This window comes from Chiloscyllium punctatum, chromosome 10 (genome assembly GCF_047496795.1).
Source record: "Chiloscyllium punctatum isolate Juve2018m chromosome 10, sChiPun1.3, whole genome shotgun sequence".
NCBI classification, from domain to species: domain Eukaryota; kingdom Metazoa; phylum Chordata; class Chondrichthyes; order Orectolobiformes; family Hemiscylliidae; genus Chiloscyllium; species Chiloscyllium punctatum.
In genome coordinates, this window is record NC_092748.1 from 23966368 (window position 1) to 23981336 (window position 14969).

The 14969-nt window shown below is 42.3% G+C and overlaps 1 protein-coding gene across 4 annotated transcripts in view; it reads left to right on the forward strand.

Moving 5' to 3' along the window:
* The window catches only part of pcnt (pericentrin), a 310379-nt gene that overhangs the window by 48844 nt on the left and 246566 nt on the right, over positions 1-14969 (forward strand). For all 4 annotated transcript variants that reach the window (XM_072578710.1, XM_072578712.1, XM_072578709.1 and 1 more), the window contains exons 3-4: positions 3098-3148; positions 4019-4201. In XM_072578710.1, coding sequence (XP_072434811.1) covers positions 3098-3148; positions 4019-4201 — 234 coding nt within the window. The remainder of the gene's footprint in view (positions 1-3097; positions 3149-4018; positions 4202-14969) is intronic.

Sequence of the window (14969 nt, forward strand, 5' to 3'; positions counted from 1 at the left end):
TGCCTCTTCGATTGTTAAAGCACAGGAAACATATTTTGTTGTTTTCTTGCTGTTCCAGACTTTTGAAATACTTTTCCTGCAGCTTCACATTAGCCAAATCTCAATTTGTTATAGAAAAATAATTTTTGAATAACCTGAATGAGGTACCCTTGGGTTTGATTTTAGGACCGTTGATTGTTATTTATAGATAACTGAATTGTTTAGGCAGTACAATTTAGAAGTTTATGGATTACATGAAACTTGATAATGTAACAAATAGTGAACAGAGTAACAGACCTCAAGCCTACTGAGAATGTTGAAATAAGCAGAGTCAATTTACTGTTGTGAAATGTGTGACTGTCTTCGTACTGATAGCTGCCTTGGTAAGGTAGGAATTGCAAAGATACTTTCAGCAGCGAACATCGTCACTGGAGTTTCTCCATTCATAGGTAAAGCATGCCGTTGGACCACTGCCCACCCCTCCACAACCTGATCCAACTGATTCAATCAGCTCCCCAGTCATGAGCATGAGAAATTAAAAAGCTAACAACAGTGAAGAGAAAGACTGTGCGATTTTTGTCAGTGGCCTTCCCATGGACATTAAACCACATGAGCTTTACCTTGTCTTTTAATCATTTAAGGGATATGAAGGTTTACTGGTCAAGCTAACATCACAACAGCCAGTTGGCTTTGTTACATTTGACAGCAGAACGGGTGCAGACGCAGTAAAAAATGCTGTGTTCACCTAGCCTGCAGCTGCAGCTGCTGCAATACACACTCCGGTGCGCTGGTATCCTCCATCTGAAGCATCTCTGGAAGGATGGAGGTCTCGTTAATTTTATTGGTCCTTATAACTGGCTCGTTTCCACTTGACTTGGAGGGGATAAATTGGTCACGAAGGACTGTGGATTTAAGAACTTTACTGGTGAATTTTTTCCCCATGGGAGGATTCTTCAAATGCTATTTACTGTAACGGACTAGTAATTTTTTGTTGTTATAATCACTGCATGTTGTGTATCAATATCTTGCTTAAATACTGGCTGTCAGAGTCTTATGAAAGTGAATGCCATTGGTTATCGTGAAATAGTAAAAGGAGGGAATGAGAATGTGTAAAGGGTATGAGCAGTTATAGAAAGAGTTAAGTTTTGAGTTTTGTGAAACAAAGGTTCGACCAGCATGACTGAGATCAGATAAGAATTTGCAGTGAAGAATGAGGTGCTGGAGGCAAGGGTAGTGGGTTAATGACGTGAAAAATTATTCATTATTTAAAGCCACTTAACAAAATGAAGAAGCATTCCGTATGTAACATCAGTTAACAAGGTGAAAAGCATTCATTATGTGAAGCCAGTTCACAAGGTTAAGAACATTCATTGTCCAACAGCAAATGGCTTAATCTTTACTATTGACACTCGCTGATTATAACGGTCACCCAATCAATATGTATGTTGCCTTATTTGAATGTTCCTCCCTGTAAATGACTATATACTTCATTAAGAAACTGCTGTTTGAGAGAAGACCGAGAACTCATGTCTCTTTGCACATGGGCGATTGATCTCTCTCCATTTAGGGCTTGGAATAAAGATGAAGGAGGTGAAGCCATATTGTGTCTCTGAATGTTTTGCTTCAACTGAGGGGAGAACAGGACAACAAGGTGAGGTGAGCTTTTCTGTGTGTTTGGTTTAATTAGCAGAAGGGTTTACTGCTGTGTTGTAACATATTCAGTGATGTCACTGAATTCCCCCACTATCAACATCCTGGGGTTATCATTGACCAGAATCTCAACTGAACCATCACCGAAACGCAGTGGCTCCAAGTGTAGGTCAGAAGCTAGCAATACTGTGCTGAGTAACTCACCTCCTGACTTGTCAAAGCCTGCCCACCATCAACAAGGCGCAGTCAGGAGTGTGATGGAATACTTTCCACTTGCCTGGATGAGTGCAGCCCCTAGAACACTCAAGATGTTTAACACTATCCAAGACAAAGCAGCCGCTTGATTTGCACCACATCCAAACGCATCCACTCCATTCACAACTGACACTCCGTTTCAGCAGTGTCTACTATCTACAAGATGCACTGCAGAAATTCACCAGAGATCCTCGGACAGTACCTTTTAAACCCATGGCCACTTCCATCTAGAAGGATAAGGGCAGCCGATATACACCATGACCTTCTAGTTCCCCTCGAAGCCACTCACCGTCCTGAGTTGGAAGTATATCGCCGTTCTTTCAGTGTCCCTGGGTCAAAATCCTGGAATTCCCTCCCTAATGGCATTGTGAGTCAATGCACAGCAGGTGGACTGTAGCAGTTCAAGAAGACAGCTCATCACCACCTTCTGAAGGGTAACTATGGACAAGCAATAAATGCTAGCCAGCCAGCAACGCCCACATCCGATAAAAATGGAAACTTTTTTAAAAGCTCTGATCTCCTTTACAATATATTGTCCTCTGCACTGAATATCTATCACCAAACTTCCATGTTATCACCAAACTTTTTACATGTTGTACTTGGGCAGCTTCATATAAGACCATAAGACATAGGCCATTCGGCCCATCGAGTCCACTCCGCCATTCAATCATGGCTGATGGGCACTTCAACTCCATTTACCCGCATTCTCCCCGTAGCCCTTAATTCCCCGAGACAACAAGAATCTATTAATCTCTGCCTTGAAGACATTTAGCGTCCCGGCCTAAACAATTTCCACATTATATGGTCGCCAAATCTATCTACTTTTATACTGGGTAGTGACTCAGAACTAAGTTACACTTGATAAGTTATCTTCGTCTTACAGTACATAATTATATTTTGGTGACAGGTGAATGAATGTTGACAGCAGTTAAAAACAGATTTTGGCAAATTACTGATGTCATCCATTGTGAAACAGTTCAATTAGATAACTTCCTGACCCACACCTTAAAGCTTAAACAAATTATTTAACGATCCAAGATATGAAAATTGGAAACTTGTTAGTCTCCTGTTGAGTGTTAAAACTGTTGTAAATGTTCATTTGAGATCATGAAATTTAGATCTTCTAAATAGTGAAGAAATACCAAATTTTAAATTGTTTACTGAGATTTTCCTGTGTTTTATCTTTTTAAGTGTTTCATCTTTGCTTTCACAGGCTGATGGTGAACTGTCAAACACAAGTACGGTAGAGGAGCTCTCAGTTGTGGTGAGATGCTGTTTAAGTCCCAAACCTTTCTGCTTGAAGTCTGACAGTTTTTAAAGTTGTTTAGTGTTACGCCATTAGATTTAGTTTTGTGTATTGGAGTTCTTGACACTCAGTCCACATTTTTCCTGTGATACTGCTTTACACTTAAGTTGAACACTGCAATATAAAAATACAATTTATTTTTGCATGTAGTATTTTGCTACAAAGTTTCTTCTTTTGTGCCTAGATTGCATTCTGTGCACTTATATATCCAAAGAGAAATTTATGAATTACAAGTGAGTTCTGATACTTTCTGAGAGTAACCATGTGCCAAAATTATCCAGAAGGCCTGAGAAATGTTTTGCTTTCTTGCACTTTTTCTCATTCACTTTCCTGGGAATTCACATGTTGGCACGACTGCTAACTGTATGTTGTGTTTCATGTTCCATTGGCATTTCACCTCCATTCTACAATTTTCTTTCCTTTGTCTCTAGGTTAAATTAGTTTACTTATTGATTCATCAAATGACAGTTCTTTATCCGTAAAGTCCAAATGTTGCCATAATAGAGGAAAAAGACCAACTTGATGTAGTACATAATTTCCAAAATGTGTGATTGATTGTGTTAGCCTGACCGCCTCCTTATCAGATCACTGGTATTTTAAGCAACATCTAACCTCATTCTAGATAATATTATAATTGCACAGCCTGAATCAGTTATTTTCTTTGCCCATTTGTGCCTTGTTTTATTAGATTTGTGGGTACATTTTAGAAGTAATGCAATTATTATGGTATGCTAGCTGTGCTTTTATATCTAAACCTTTTTTTATTTTCACGGTTGTGATTGTTTTATTATTCAAAATTAAACTTTTTAATCAAATGATGTCTTATAGGAGGAACAAGTGAAAAGTGGTATCGAGCATGACCAATCAGAGCTCCATATCTGTCATTTAAGAATAATTGAGCTTGAAGAGCAGTTGCGAGTTAAAGAAACGGCTTTAGAACATTTTGTCACTGAGCTGGAGGATCTGCAGGAGCAACTATCTGCTTACCAGGACATTGAGCAAATGCAGCAGGTACAGATGCGAAGCACTTGGCACAGTGTTAATAATTCAGTCATTGAATTTAAAGCATTTTGTACTATTTTAAATTCTGTGCTGCAATTAAAATTAACTTCATTTCTGCATTCTGATCATGTACTATGCAGCTGAGAGTCTCATCATCCTTTTTGGTATATCCTGACACTTAATCATTTTTTGGGTTTTTGCAGAAGAATGGCACGGTGGCACAGTGGTTAGCACTGCTGCCTCACAGCGCCAGAGACCCGGGTTCAATTCCCACCTCAGGCGACTCTCTGTGTGGAGTTTGCACATTCTCCCCGTGTCTGCGTGGGTTTCCTCCGGGTGCTCCGGTTTCCTCCCACACTCCAAAGATGTGCAGGTCAGGTGAATTGGCCATGCTAAATTGCCCGTAGTGTTAGGTAAGGGGTAGATGTAGTGGTATGGGTGGGTTGCGCTTCGGCGGGGCGGTGTGGACTTGTTGGGCCGAAGGGCCTGTTTCCACACTGTAAGTAATCTAATCTAATTTAGTCTTACACAAAAGTAAATTTCTGGCTTACTAAGAAAAAGTCTTTTTTATTTTTTTCAAGTATCAGTTGCTCGCTGGTATTTTTAGATGCTGGTTCATGGCTTGTGAGCAGTGGCAGCTCTCTGTCAACCTTGCTCAAGTAGACTTTTAAGTGTGGGTGGGCTTTTTGCCTGTAGAGGCCATTGCACTTAATTTCTGTTCTCCAATGACATTTATATTCATACATTTTGTACTAGATATATCAGGAGTTCTTCTCTCCCTACAGCCTGACACTGTCAGGTTCAGTGATGCAACCCCAACACACCAAATCTGACCTGTTAGTAGTTATTTGCGAGGCTTTGTATTATGCGAGGTGATAAATTTACTTGAGCATTGGGAAATATCTTGTCATATCTGAAACTATTAATGTAAATCACGTCCATTATAGAAAAATTAATGACATTTAGAGTCGTAGAGTTGTACAGCATGGAAACAGACCCTTTCATCCAATTGTCCTTGCTGACCATGTTCCCAAACTAAATGAGTTCTACCTGTCCGTGTTTAGCCCATATCTCTCCAAAGCCCTCCTATTCATGAACTTATCTGAATGTCTTTTATATGTTATAACTGTACTTGAATTTACTACTTTCTCTGGCAGTTTGTTCCAAACACGAACCACTCTGTTTTAAAAAAAAAGTTGCCCCTTAAAAAGGGATCAATCCCCAAGACCAGTTGGGTACCATCTTGAATTATAAAGAGGTAGATGACAATGTTATAGATGCTCTAATTGTATTCTTCCAAAGTTCGTTTGATTTGGAGCCATTCTTTTAGATTGAAAAAATCATGCCATTGTCCAGTTAGTTCTTGGTAGCTTAACTCCTTACTTTTTTCTTTGCTCAAACTGTGGTGCCTCTCAAACTATACATAAAACCATTGTCTCTCTCTGATGGGAAGAGATATGTATGTGCATTTGTGGGTGATGGCTTATAGTTCAATGAAAACCTGTTGGGAAGTTGCTAGAATCTGTAATTATAAAATGATTAAAGATAAATCATGCCTTACAAATTTTAATTATTTATATGGTTGGCGAAATAGTGTCCTGGGGAATGTAGATACATATTGTTCATTTTAGACCTCCAAGAGTCACATACGAAGCACAGTTAACTAAAGTGGAAACTCCATGGCAAATTATTGACATGGTTAAGAAATTATATAGTTGACAGTCAATGGAATGGGAATAATGGGCAAATACTATAAACGGTAGAATGTAACAGTTGGTGACCTGGAACAATTTTTGTTTGGGTCTTAACTGTTCACTATTTATTCATCATTTAATTTGTATAGTAAACCACATACATAGAAGGACACGTATACAAATTTGCCATTGACACTAAAATAGGCAGCATTATAACAGTGTAAAATTAAAGATCTGTGGATAGTTGAAGTAAATGACAAGTCTATGACGAGTAGATTTCAATGCAGACAAATGAGGTCACTCATTTGGACCTAAACATGATAAATTGGGTAAATGCTGAAAAGCTGAAAACAGTGGCTATCGAGAGAGATATTGGAGTCCGGATACGTAGATCATGTGATCAAGTACAGAAAGTAGTCGAAAATCTTATATCACGAACAATAAGCACCAAGCACTGAACCCTGTGTATGCCACTAGACACCGGCTACTAGTTACAAACAGCCTTCCACCACCATCTTATGTCTCCTACTACTAAATCAATTTTGCATCCAACTTGTCAAATTATCCTGGCTCTCACGTGCTTTTGCCACCTTTATCGATCTCCCATGCAGGACCTTATCAAAGGCTTTGCTGAAATCCATAAAAACTACATCAACTGTGCTACATTCATCCACACGCTTGGTCACCTCTTTGAAAAATTCAACCTGATTTGTTAAGCATGACCTCCCTCTGTTAAGCTGACTATACCTGATCAAACCTTCTCTAAATGGATGACTAATTCTCTCCTTCAGAATTTTCTCCAGTAGTTTCCCTGATACTGATGTGAGACTCACTAGTCTGTAATTCACTGGTTAATCTTTATCACCCAACATTACTTATCCACCAGTTCTTTGGCACTTCTCCTATGGCCAGAGAGAAATGGCTTTTGACAGTCAAGAGTGATATCCCATTTGTCTCTGACAAAAGCACAAGGCTTTCCACCCCTTTCTCAACCTGTCTGCATCCTTTGATATAGTTGACCACCCCATTCTCTTCCAATGCTTCTCCACAGTTTTTGCATATAGTCTGAGGCAATCTAGCACCACAGCATCATGGAATATCTGTTTGCCAGCTCGACCAGAATTTATTGTCCAGACGTCAACCACATTGTCACTATCTGTTATGGTGCCCATGTTGTAGAGTCCGAGAGCAAGAAGACAGGCCCTTTAGCCCAACTGGTCCATGCTGATCAAAATTGGGCTGGCACAGTGGCTCAGTGGTTGGCGCTGCTGCATCACAGTGCCGGGGATGCGTTCAGTTCTGGCCTCAGGCTGTGGAGTTTGCACATTCTCCGTGTCTGCGTGGGTTTCCTCTGGGTGCTCTGGTTTCCTCCTGCAGTCCAGAAATTTGCAGGTTGGGTGGATTGACCATGCTGAATTGCCCATAATGTTCAGGGATGTGTGGGTTCGGTGCATTAGTCAGGGGTAAATGTAGAGTAATAGGGGAATGGGTCTGGGTGGGTTACTCTTCAGAGGATTGGTGTGGACTTGTTGGGCCAAAGGGCTTGTTTCCACATTGTAGGGATCCTGTGATTTAAAATGTCAGTCCATGCTAGCCCCATTTCCCTGCACTTGGCCTTCTAAACCTTTCCCATCCATGTATTTGTCCAAATGCCTTTTAAATGTTGTTAATGTACTCACTTCAACCACTTCCACTTGCATCTCATTCCATGTGCATATAACCCTCTGTGTAAAAAAGTTGACCCTCTGATTCCCTTTTATTCTAACTTTAAACCAATGCCCTCTAGTCCTCGATTCCCTGGGAAAAAGACTGAGTGTATTCACCCTATCCATGCCTGTCATTATCTTCTACACTTCTATAAGAGCCCCCATTCAGTCTCCTATGCTCTAAAGAAAAAAGTCTTAGCTTGTCCAATTTCTCCCTGTAACTCAGAGCACTGAGTCATGGCAACATTCTTGAAAATTTATTCTGCACTCTTTCCAGTTTAATAACATCCTTCCTATAGTAAGGTGACCAAAACTGAACAATACTCCCAAGTGCAGCCTCACCAACATCCTGTATAACTGCAACATAACTTTCCAAATTCTACACTTGATGCCCTAACTGATGAAGGCCAGTGTGCCAAAAGCCTTTCGCACTGCCCTGTCTATCTATGACTCCATTTTCAGAGAACTGAGAACCTGAACTCCCAAGATCCCTCTGTTCAACTACACTCCTTTTGTACCACAGGGCAAGAGTTATAGCTGGGGGAAAGGCAATTACGATGCGGTTAAGCAAGATTTAGCATGCACAGGATGGGGACGGAAACTGCAGGGGAAGAGCACAATTGGAATGTGGAGTTTATTCAAGGAACAGCTACTGCAGATCCTTGATAAGTATGCACCTGTCAGGCTAGGAGGAAGTTATTGAGCGCAGGACCCGTGGCTTACTAAAGAAGTTGAATCTCTTATCAAGAGGAAGAAGAAGGCTTATGTTAGGATGAGATATGATAGAGCTCAGTTAGGGCGGTTGAGAGTTAAGAGTTAGCCAGGAAAGACCTATAAGATAGAGTGAAAAGGAGCCAGGAGGGGACATGAGAAGTCACTGGTGGATAGGATCAAGGAAAACCCTAAGGCTTTCTAGATTAGGGCCAATCAAGCATAGTAGTGGGAAGTTGTTTGTGGAGTCAGAAGAGATAGGGGAAGTGCTAAATGAATGCTTTTCATTTGTAATTACACTAGAAAAAGACAGTGTTGTCGAGGAGAATACAGAGATACAGGCTACTAGACTAGATTGGGTTGAGGTTCACAAGGAAGAGGTGTTAGCAATTTTGGAAAGTGTAAAAATAGCTAAGTGCCCTGGGCCAGATGGGATTTAGCCTAGGATTCTCTGGGAAGCCAGAGAGGAAAGGATCGTGTGAGGGAGCCGTGGTTTAATAAGGAATTGGAATCCCTTGTTAAAGGGAAGAGGGTGGCCTATGTAAAGATGAGGCTTGAAGGTTCAATTGGGGCGATTGAGAGTTATAAGGTAGCCAGGAAGGATCTGAAGAGAGAGCTAAGAGCAGCAAGGAGGGGACATGAAAAGTCCTTAGTTGGTAGAATTAGGGAAAACCCAAAGGCTTTCTATAGGTATGTCAGGAATAAAAGAACGACTAGGGTAGGAATAGGTCCAGTCAAGGACAGTAGTGGGATGTTGTAGAGGCTGAAGAGATTGGGGAGACACTGAATGAATACTTTTCGTCAGTATTCACTCAGGAACAGGACATTGTGGCCAATGTGAATACTGAGTCACAATTAATTAGAATGGATGGCTTTGAGGTATGTAGGTGTTGGAAATTCTGGAAAGGGTGAAAATAGATAAGTTCCCTGGGCCTGATGGCATTTATCCTAGGATTCTCTGGGAAGCAAGGGAAGAGATTGCAGAGCCATTGGCCTTGATTTTTATGTCCTCGTTGTCCACAGGAATAGTGCCAGAAGACTGGAGGATAGCAAACGTGGTTCCCTTGTTCAAGAAGGGGAGTAGGGATAACCCTTGTAACTATAGGCCGGTGAGCCTCACTTCTGTTGTGGGTAAAGTCTGAAAGAGAATTGTAAGGGATAGGATTTATGAATATCTGGATAGGAATAATGTGATCAGGGATAGTCAGCATGGATTTGTGAAGGGCAGATCGTGCCTCACAAACCTTTTTGAATTCTTTGAGAAAGTGACTAAGGAAGTGGACGAGGGTAAAGCGGTAGATGTGGTGTATATGGATTTTAGTAAGGCGTTTGATAAGGTTCCCCATAGTAGTCGACTGTAAGAAATATGGAGGTATGGCATTGAGGGTGAGTTGAAGGTTTGGATTAGGAATTGGCTGGCTGGAAGAAGACAGATGGTAGTAGTTGATGGTAAAGGTTCATCTTGGAGTGCAGTTACTAGCAGTGCTCGCAAGGATCTGTTTGGGACCATTGCTGTTTGTCATTTTCATAAGTGACCTGGAGGAGGGGCTAGAAGCTTGGGTGAGCAAGTTTGCGGATGATACGAAAGTCGGTGGAGTTGTTGACAGTGAGGAAGGATGTGTCAGGTTACAGCGGGATATAGATAAGCTGCAGAGCTGGGCAGAAAGGTGGCAAATTGAGTTCAATGTGGGTAAGTGTGAGGTGATTCACTTTGGTATGAGTAACAAGAAGATGGGGTACTGGGCTAATGGTTGGATACTTGGTCGTGTGGATGAGCAGTGGGATCTTGGTGTCCATGTACACAGATCTCTGAAAGTGGCCACCCAGGTAAATAGTGCGGTGAAGAAGGCATATGGCATACTGGCTTTTATTGGTAGAGGAATAGAGTTCCAGAGTCCTGTGGTCATGTTGCAGTTGTATAAGACCCTGGTGCGGCCACATCTGGAGTATCGTGTGCGGTTTTGGTCACCATACTCTAGGAAGGATGTGGAGGCACTGGAATGGGTGCAGAAGAGGTTTACCAGGATGTTGCCTGGTATGGTATGAGGAAAGGCTGAGGCACTTGGGGCTGTTTTCATCGGAGAAAAGAAGGTTTAGGGGTGACTTGATAGAGGTGTACAAGATGATTAGGGGTTTAGATAGGGTTGACCATGAGAACCTTTTTCCACGTATGGAGTGAGCTATTACGAGGGGGCATAGCTTTAAATTAAGGGGTGGTAGGTAAAGGACAGATGTTAGGGGTAGATTCTTAACTCAGCGAGTCGTGAGTTCATGGAATGCCTTGCCAGTAGCAGTGGTGGACTCTCCCTCTTTATGGGCATTTAAATGGGCATTGGATAGGCATATGGAGGATAGTGGGCTAGTGTAGGTTTGGTGGGCTTGGATCGGCGCAACATTGAGGGCCAAAGGGCCTGTACTGCGCTGTATTTTTCTATGTTCTATGAGATTGCTGAGCATTTAGCTTTGATCTTTATGTCGTCATTGTCTGCAAGAATAGAGCCAGAAGCCTGGAGGATAGCAAATGTCCCCTTGTTCAAGAAGGGGAGTAGAGATAACCCTGGTAATAATAGATCAGTAAGCCTTACCTCAGTTGTGGGTAAAGTGTTGGAAAGGGTTATAAGAGAGAGGATTTATAATCATCTAGAAAGGAATAAGTTGATTAAGGATAGTCAACATGGTTTTATGAAAAGTAGGACATGCCTCACAAACCATGTTGAGTTTTTTGAGATGGTGACCAAACAGGTAGATGAGGGTAAAGCAATTGATTTGGTGTATGTGGATTTCAATAAGGCTTTTGAAAAGGTTCTCCATGGTATGCTATTGCGCAAAATACGAAAGCATGGGATTGAGGGTGATTTTGCAGTTTGGAACAGAAATTGTCCAGCTGAAAGAAGACAGAGGGTGGTGGTTGATGGGAAATATTCATCCTGGCGTTCAGTTACTAGTGGTGTACTGCAAGGATCTGTTTTGGGTCCACTGTTTTTTGTCATTTTTATAAATGACCTGGATGAGAGTTTAAAAGGATGGGTTAGTAAATTTGCGGATGACACTAAGGTTGGTGGAGTTGTAGATACTGACAAAGGATGTTGTAGGTTACAGAGGGACATTGATAAGCTCCAGAGCTGGGCTGAAAGGTGGCAGATGGAGTTTAATGCGGAAAAGTGTGAGGTGATTCACTTCTTTGGAAGGAGTAACAGGTACTGGGCTAATAGTAAGACTCTTGGTAGTGTAGATGAGCAGAGAGATTTCGCTGTCCAGCTACCTAGATCCCTGAAAATTGCCAACCAGGTAGAGGGATTGAAGTTCGGAACCATAAGGTCATGCTGCAGCTGTACAAAACTCTAGTGTGGCCGCACTTGGAGGATTGTGTACAGTTCTGATAACCGCGTTGTAGGAAAGATAGAACGTAGAACATAGAACATAGAAGAATACAGCGCAGTACAGGCCCTTCAGCCCTCGATGTTGCGCCGATCAAAGCCCACCTAACCTACACTAACCCACTATCCTCCATATACCTATCCAATGCCTGCTTAAATACCCATAAAGAGGGAGAGTCCACTACTGCTACTGGCAGGGCATTCCATGAACTTACGACCCGCTGAGTGAAGAACCTACCCCTAACATCAGTCCTATATCTACCCCCCCTTAATTTAAAGCTATGCCCCCTTGTAATAGCTGACTCCATACGTGGAAAAAGGTTCTCACTGTCAACCCTATCTAACCCCCTAATCATCTTGTACACCTCTATCAAATCACCCCTAAACCTTCTTTTCTCCAATGAAAACAACCCCAAGTGCCTCAGCCTTTCCTCATAGGATTTTCCTACCATACCAGGCAACATCCTGGTAAACTTCCTCTGCACCCGTTCCAGTGCCTCCACATCCTTCCTATAGTATGGCGACCAAAACTGCACACAATATTCCAGATGCGGCCGCACCAGAGTCTTATACAACTGCAGCATGACCTCAGGACTCCGGAACTCAATTCCTCTACCAATAAAAGCCAGTACGCCATATGCCTTCTTCACTGCACTATTTACCTGGGTGGCAACTTTCAGAGATCTGTGTACATGGACACCAAGATCCCTCTGCTCTTCCACAATACCAAGTAGTCTACCATTAGTAATCCATCTTTTTATTACTCTTACCAAAGTGAATCACTTCACACTTAGCTACATTGAACTCCATTTGCCACCTTTCTGCCCAGCTCTGCAGCTTCTCTATATCCCGCTGTAACCTACCATATCCTTCCTCACTGTCTACAACTCCTCCGACTTTCGTATCATCCGCAAACTTGCTCACCCAACCTTCTAACCCTTCCTCCAGGTCATTTATAAAAATGACAAACAGCAATGGTCCCAAAACAGATCCTTGCGGAACACCGCTAGTGACGGCACTCCAAGATGAACCTTTGCCATCAACTACTACCCTCTGTCTTCTTCCAGAGAGCCAATTCCTAATCCAAACCTCCAACTCACCCTCTATGCCATATCTCTGTATTTTCTGCAGTAGCCTACCATGGGGGACCTTATCAAACGCCTTACTAAAATCCATATATACCACATCTACCGCTTTCCCCTCATCTACCTCCTTAGTCACCTTCTCAAAGAATTCAATAAGGTTTGTGAGGCACGACCTGCCCTTCACAAAACCATGCTGACTATCCTTGATCACATCATTCTTATCCAGATGTGCATAAATCCTATCCCTTACAATTCTCTCTAAGACTTTGCCCACAACAGAAGTGAGACTCACTGGCCTATAGTTACTAGGATTATCCCTACTCCCCTTCTTGAACAAGGGAACCACGTTTGCTAGCCTCCAGTCCTCTGGCACTACTCCTGTCGACAAAGAGGACACAAAAATCAAGGCCAATGGCTCTGCAATCTCCTCCCTTGCTTCCCAGAGAATCCTAGGATAAATGCCATCAGGCCCAGGGGACTTATCTATTTTCACCCTTGCCAGAATTTCCAACACCTCTTCTCTACATATCTCAAAGCCATCCATTCTACTTATTCGTGCCTCAGTATTCATATCGACAACAATGTCCTGTTCCTGAGTGAATACTGACGAAAAGTATTCATTCAGCGCCTCCCCAATCTCTTCAGCCTCCACACGCAACTTCCCATTACTATCCTTGATTGGACCTATTCCTTCCCTAGTCATTCTTTTATTCCTAAAATACCTATAGAAAGCCTTAGGGTTTTCCCTAATCCTACCAACTAAGGACCTTTCATGTCCCCTCCTTGCTGCTCTTAGCTCTCTCTTCAGGTCCTTCCGGGCTACCTTATAACTCTCAATCGCCCCTATTGAACCTTCACGCCTCATCTTTACAAAGCCCGCCCTCTTCCATTTAACAAGGGATTCCAACTCCTTATTAAACCACGGCTCCCTCACACGACCCTTTCCTCCCTGCCTGATAGGTACGTACTTATCAAGGACACTCAATAGTTGCTCCTTGAACAAGTTCCACATATCAATTACGCTCTTGCCTTGGAATCTACTTTTCCAATCCACACATCCTAAGTCATGCCTCAACGCATCATAATTTCCCTGCCCCCAGCTATAACTCTTGCCCTGTAGTACACACTTATCCCTCTCCATCACTAGAGTAAAAATCACCGAATTGTGGTCACTGTCCCCAAAGTGCTCACCTACCTCTAGTTCTAATACCTGGCCTGGTTCGTTACCCAGAACCAAATCCAGTATGGCCTCCCCTCTTGTTGGCTTATCTACATATTGTGTCAGGAAACTCTCCTGCACACATTGCACAAACACTGACCCATGTGGAAGCTTTGGAAAGCGTTCAGAGGAGATTTACTAGAATGTTGCCTGGTACGGAGGGAGGGTCTTATGAGGAAAGGCTGAGCGACTTTAGGCTGTTTTTGTTAGAGAGAGAAGATTGAGAGGTGATTTAATTGAGACATATAAAATAATCAGAGGGTTAGATAGTTTGGACAGTGAGAGTCTTTTTCCTTGGATGGTGACGACTAGCGTGAGGGGACATAGCTTTAAATTGAGGGGTGACAGATACAGGGCATATGTCAGAGGTAGTTTCTTTACTCTGAGTAGTAGGGGCATGGCACACACTGCCTGCAGCAGGAGTAGACTTGCCAACTCGAAGGGCATTTAAATGATCATTGGGTGGGCATATAGACGAGAACGGAATAGTGTAGGTTAGATAGGCTTCAGAATGGTTTCACAGGTCGGCGTAACATTGAGGGTCAAAGGGCCTGTACTGCGCTGCAATGTTCTATGATCCTTAAGGCCCTACCATTCACAATGAAACTCCTACCTTGATTTGACTTGCCTAAATGCAAGACCTCACACATCTATATTAAACTCCATTTGCCAATTCTTGGACCAATGTTCCCAGGATTTTCTCATCTGGTTCTGCTTACTAGTTCAGAAGTACTGAAATAGAAGGGAGTAAAAGCACCTGTCATCTAGGGTAACTTGGCAAGTTAGATCCAAAATTAGCTTGGTGACAGAAGACACAGGGTAGTAGTAGAAGGTTGTTAGTTTGACTGGAGCCCATTGTCCACAGGGATCAGTGCAGTGCCACTTACTGTTTGTAATATTCATAAAAGATGTAGATGAGAATGTGGAGGAAGTGGTGATAAGTGACTTTGCAGATGACACAAAGATCAGCTGGGTGGTTAGCAGT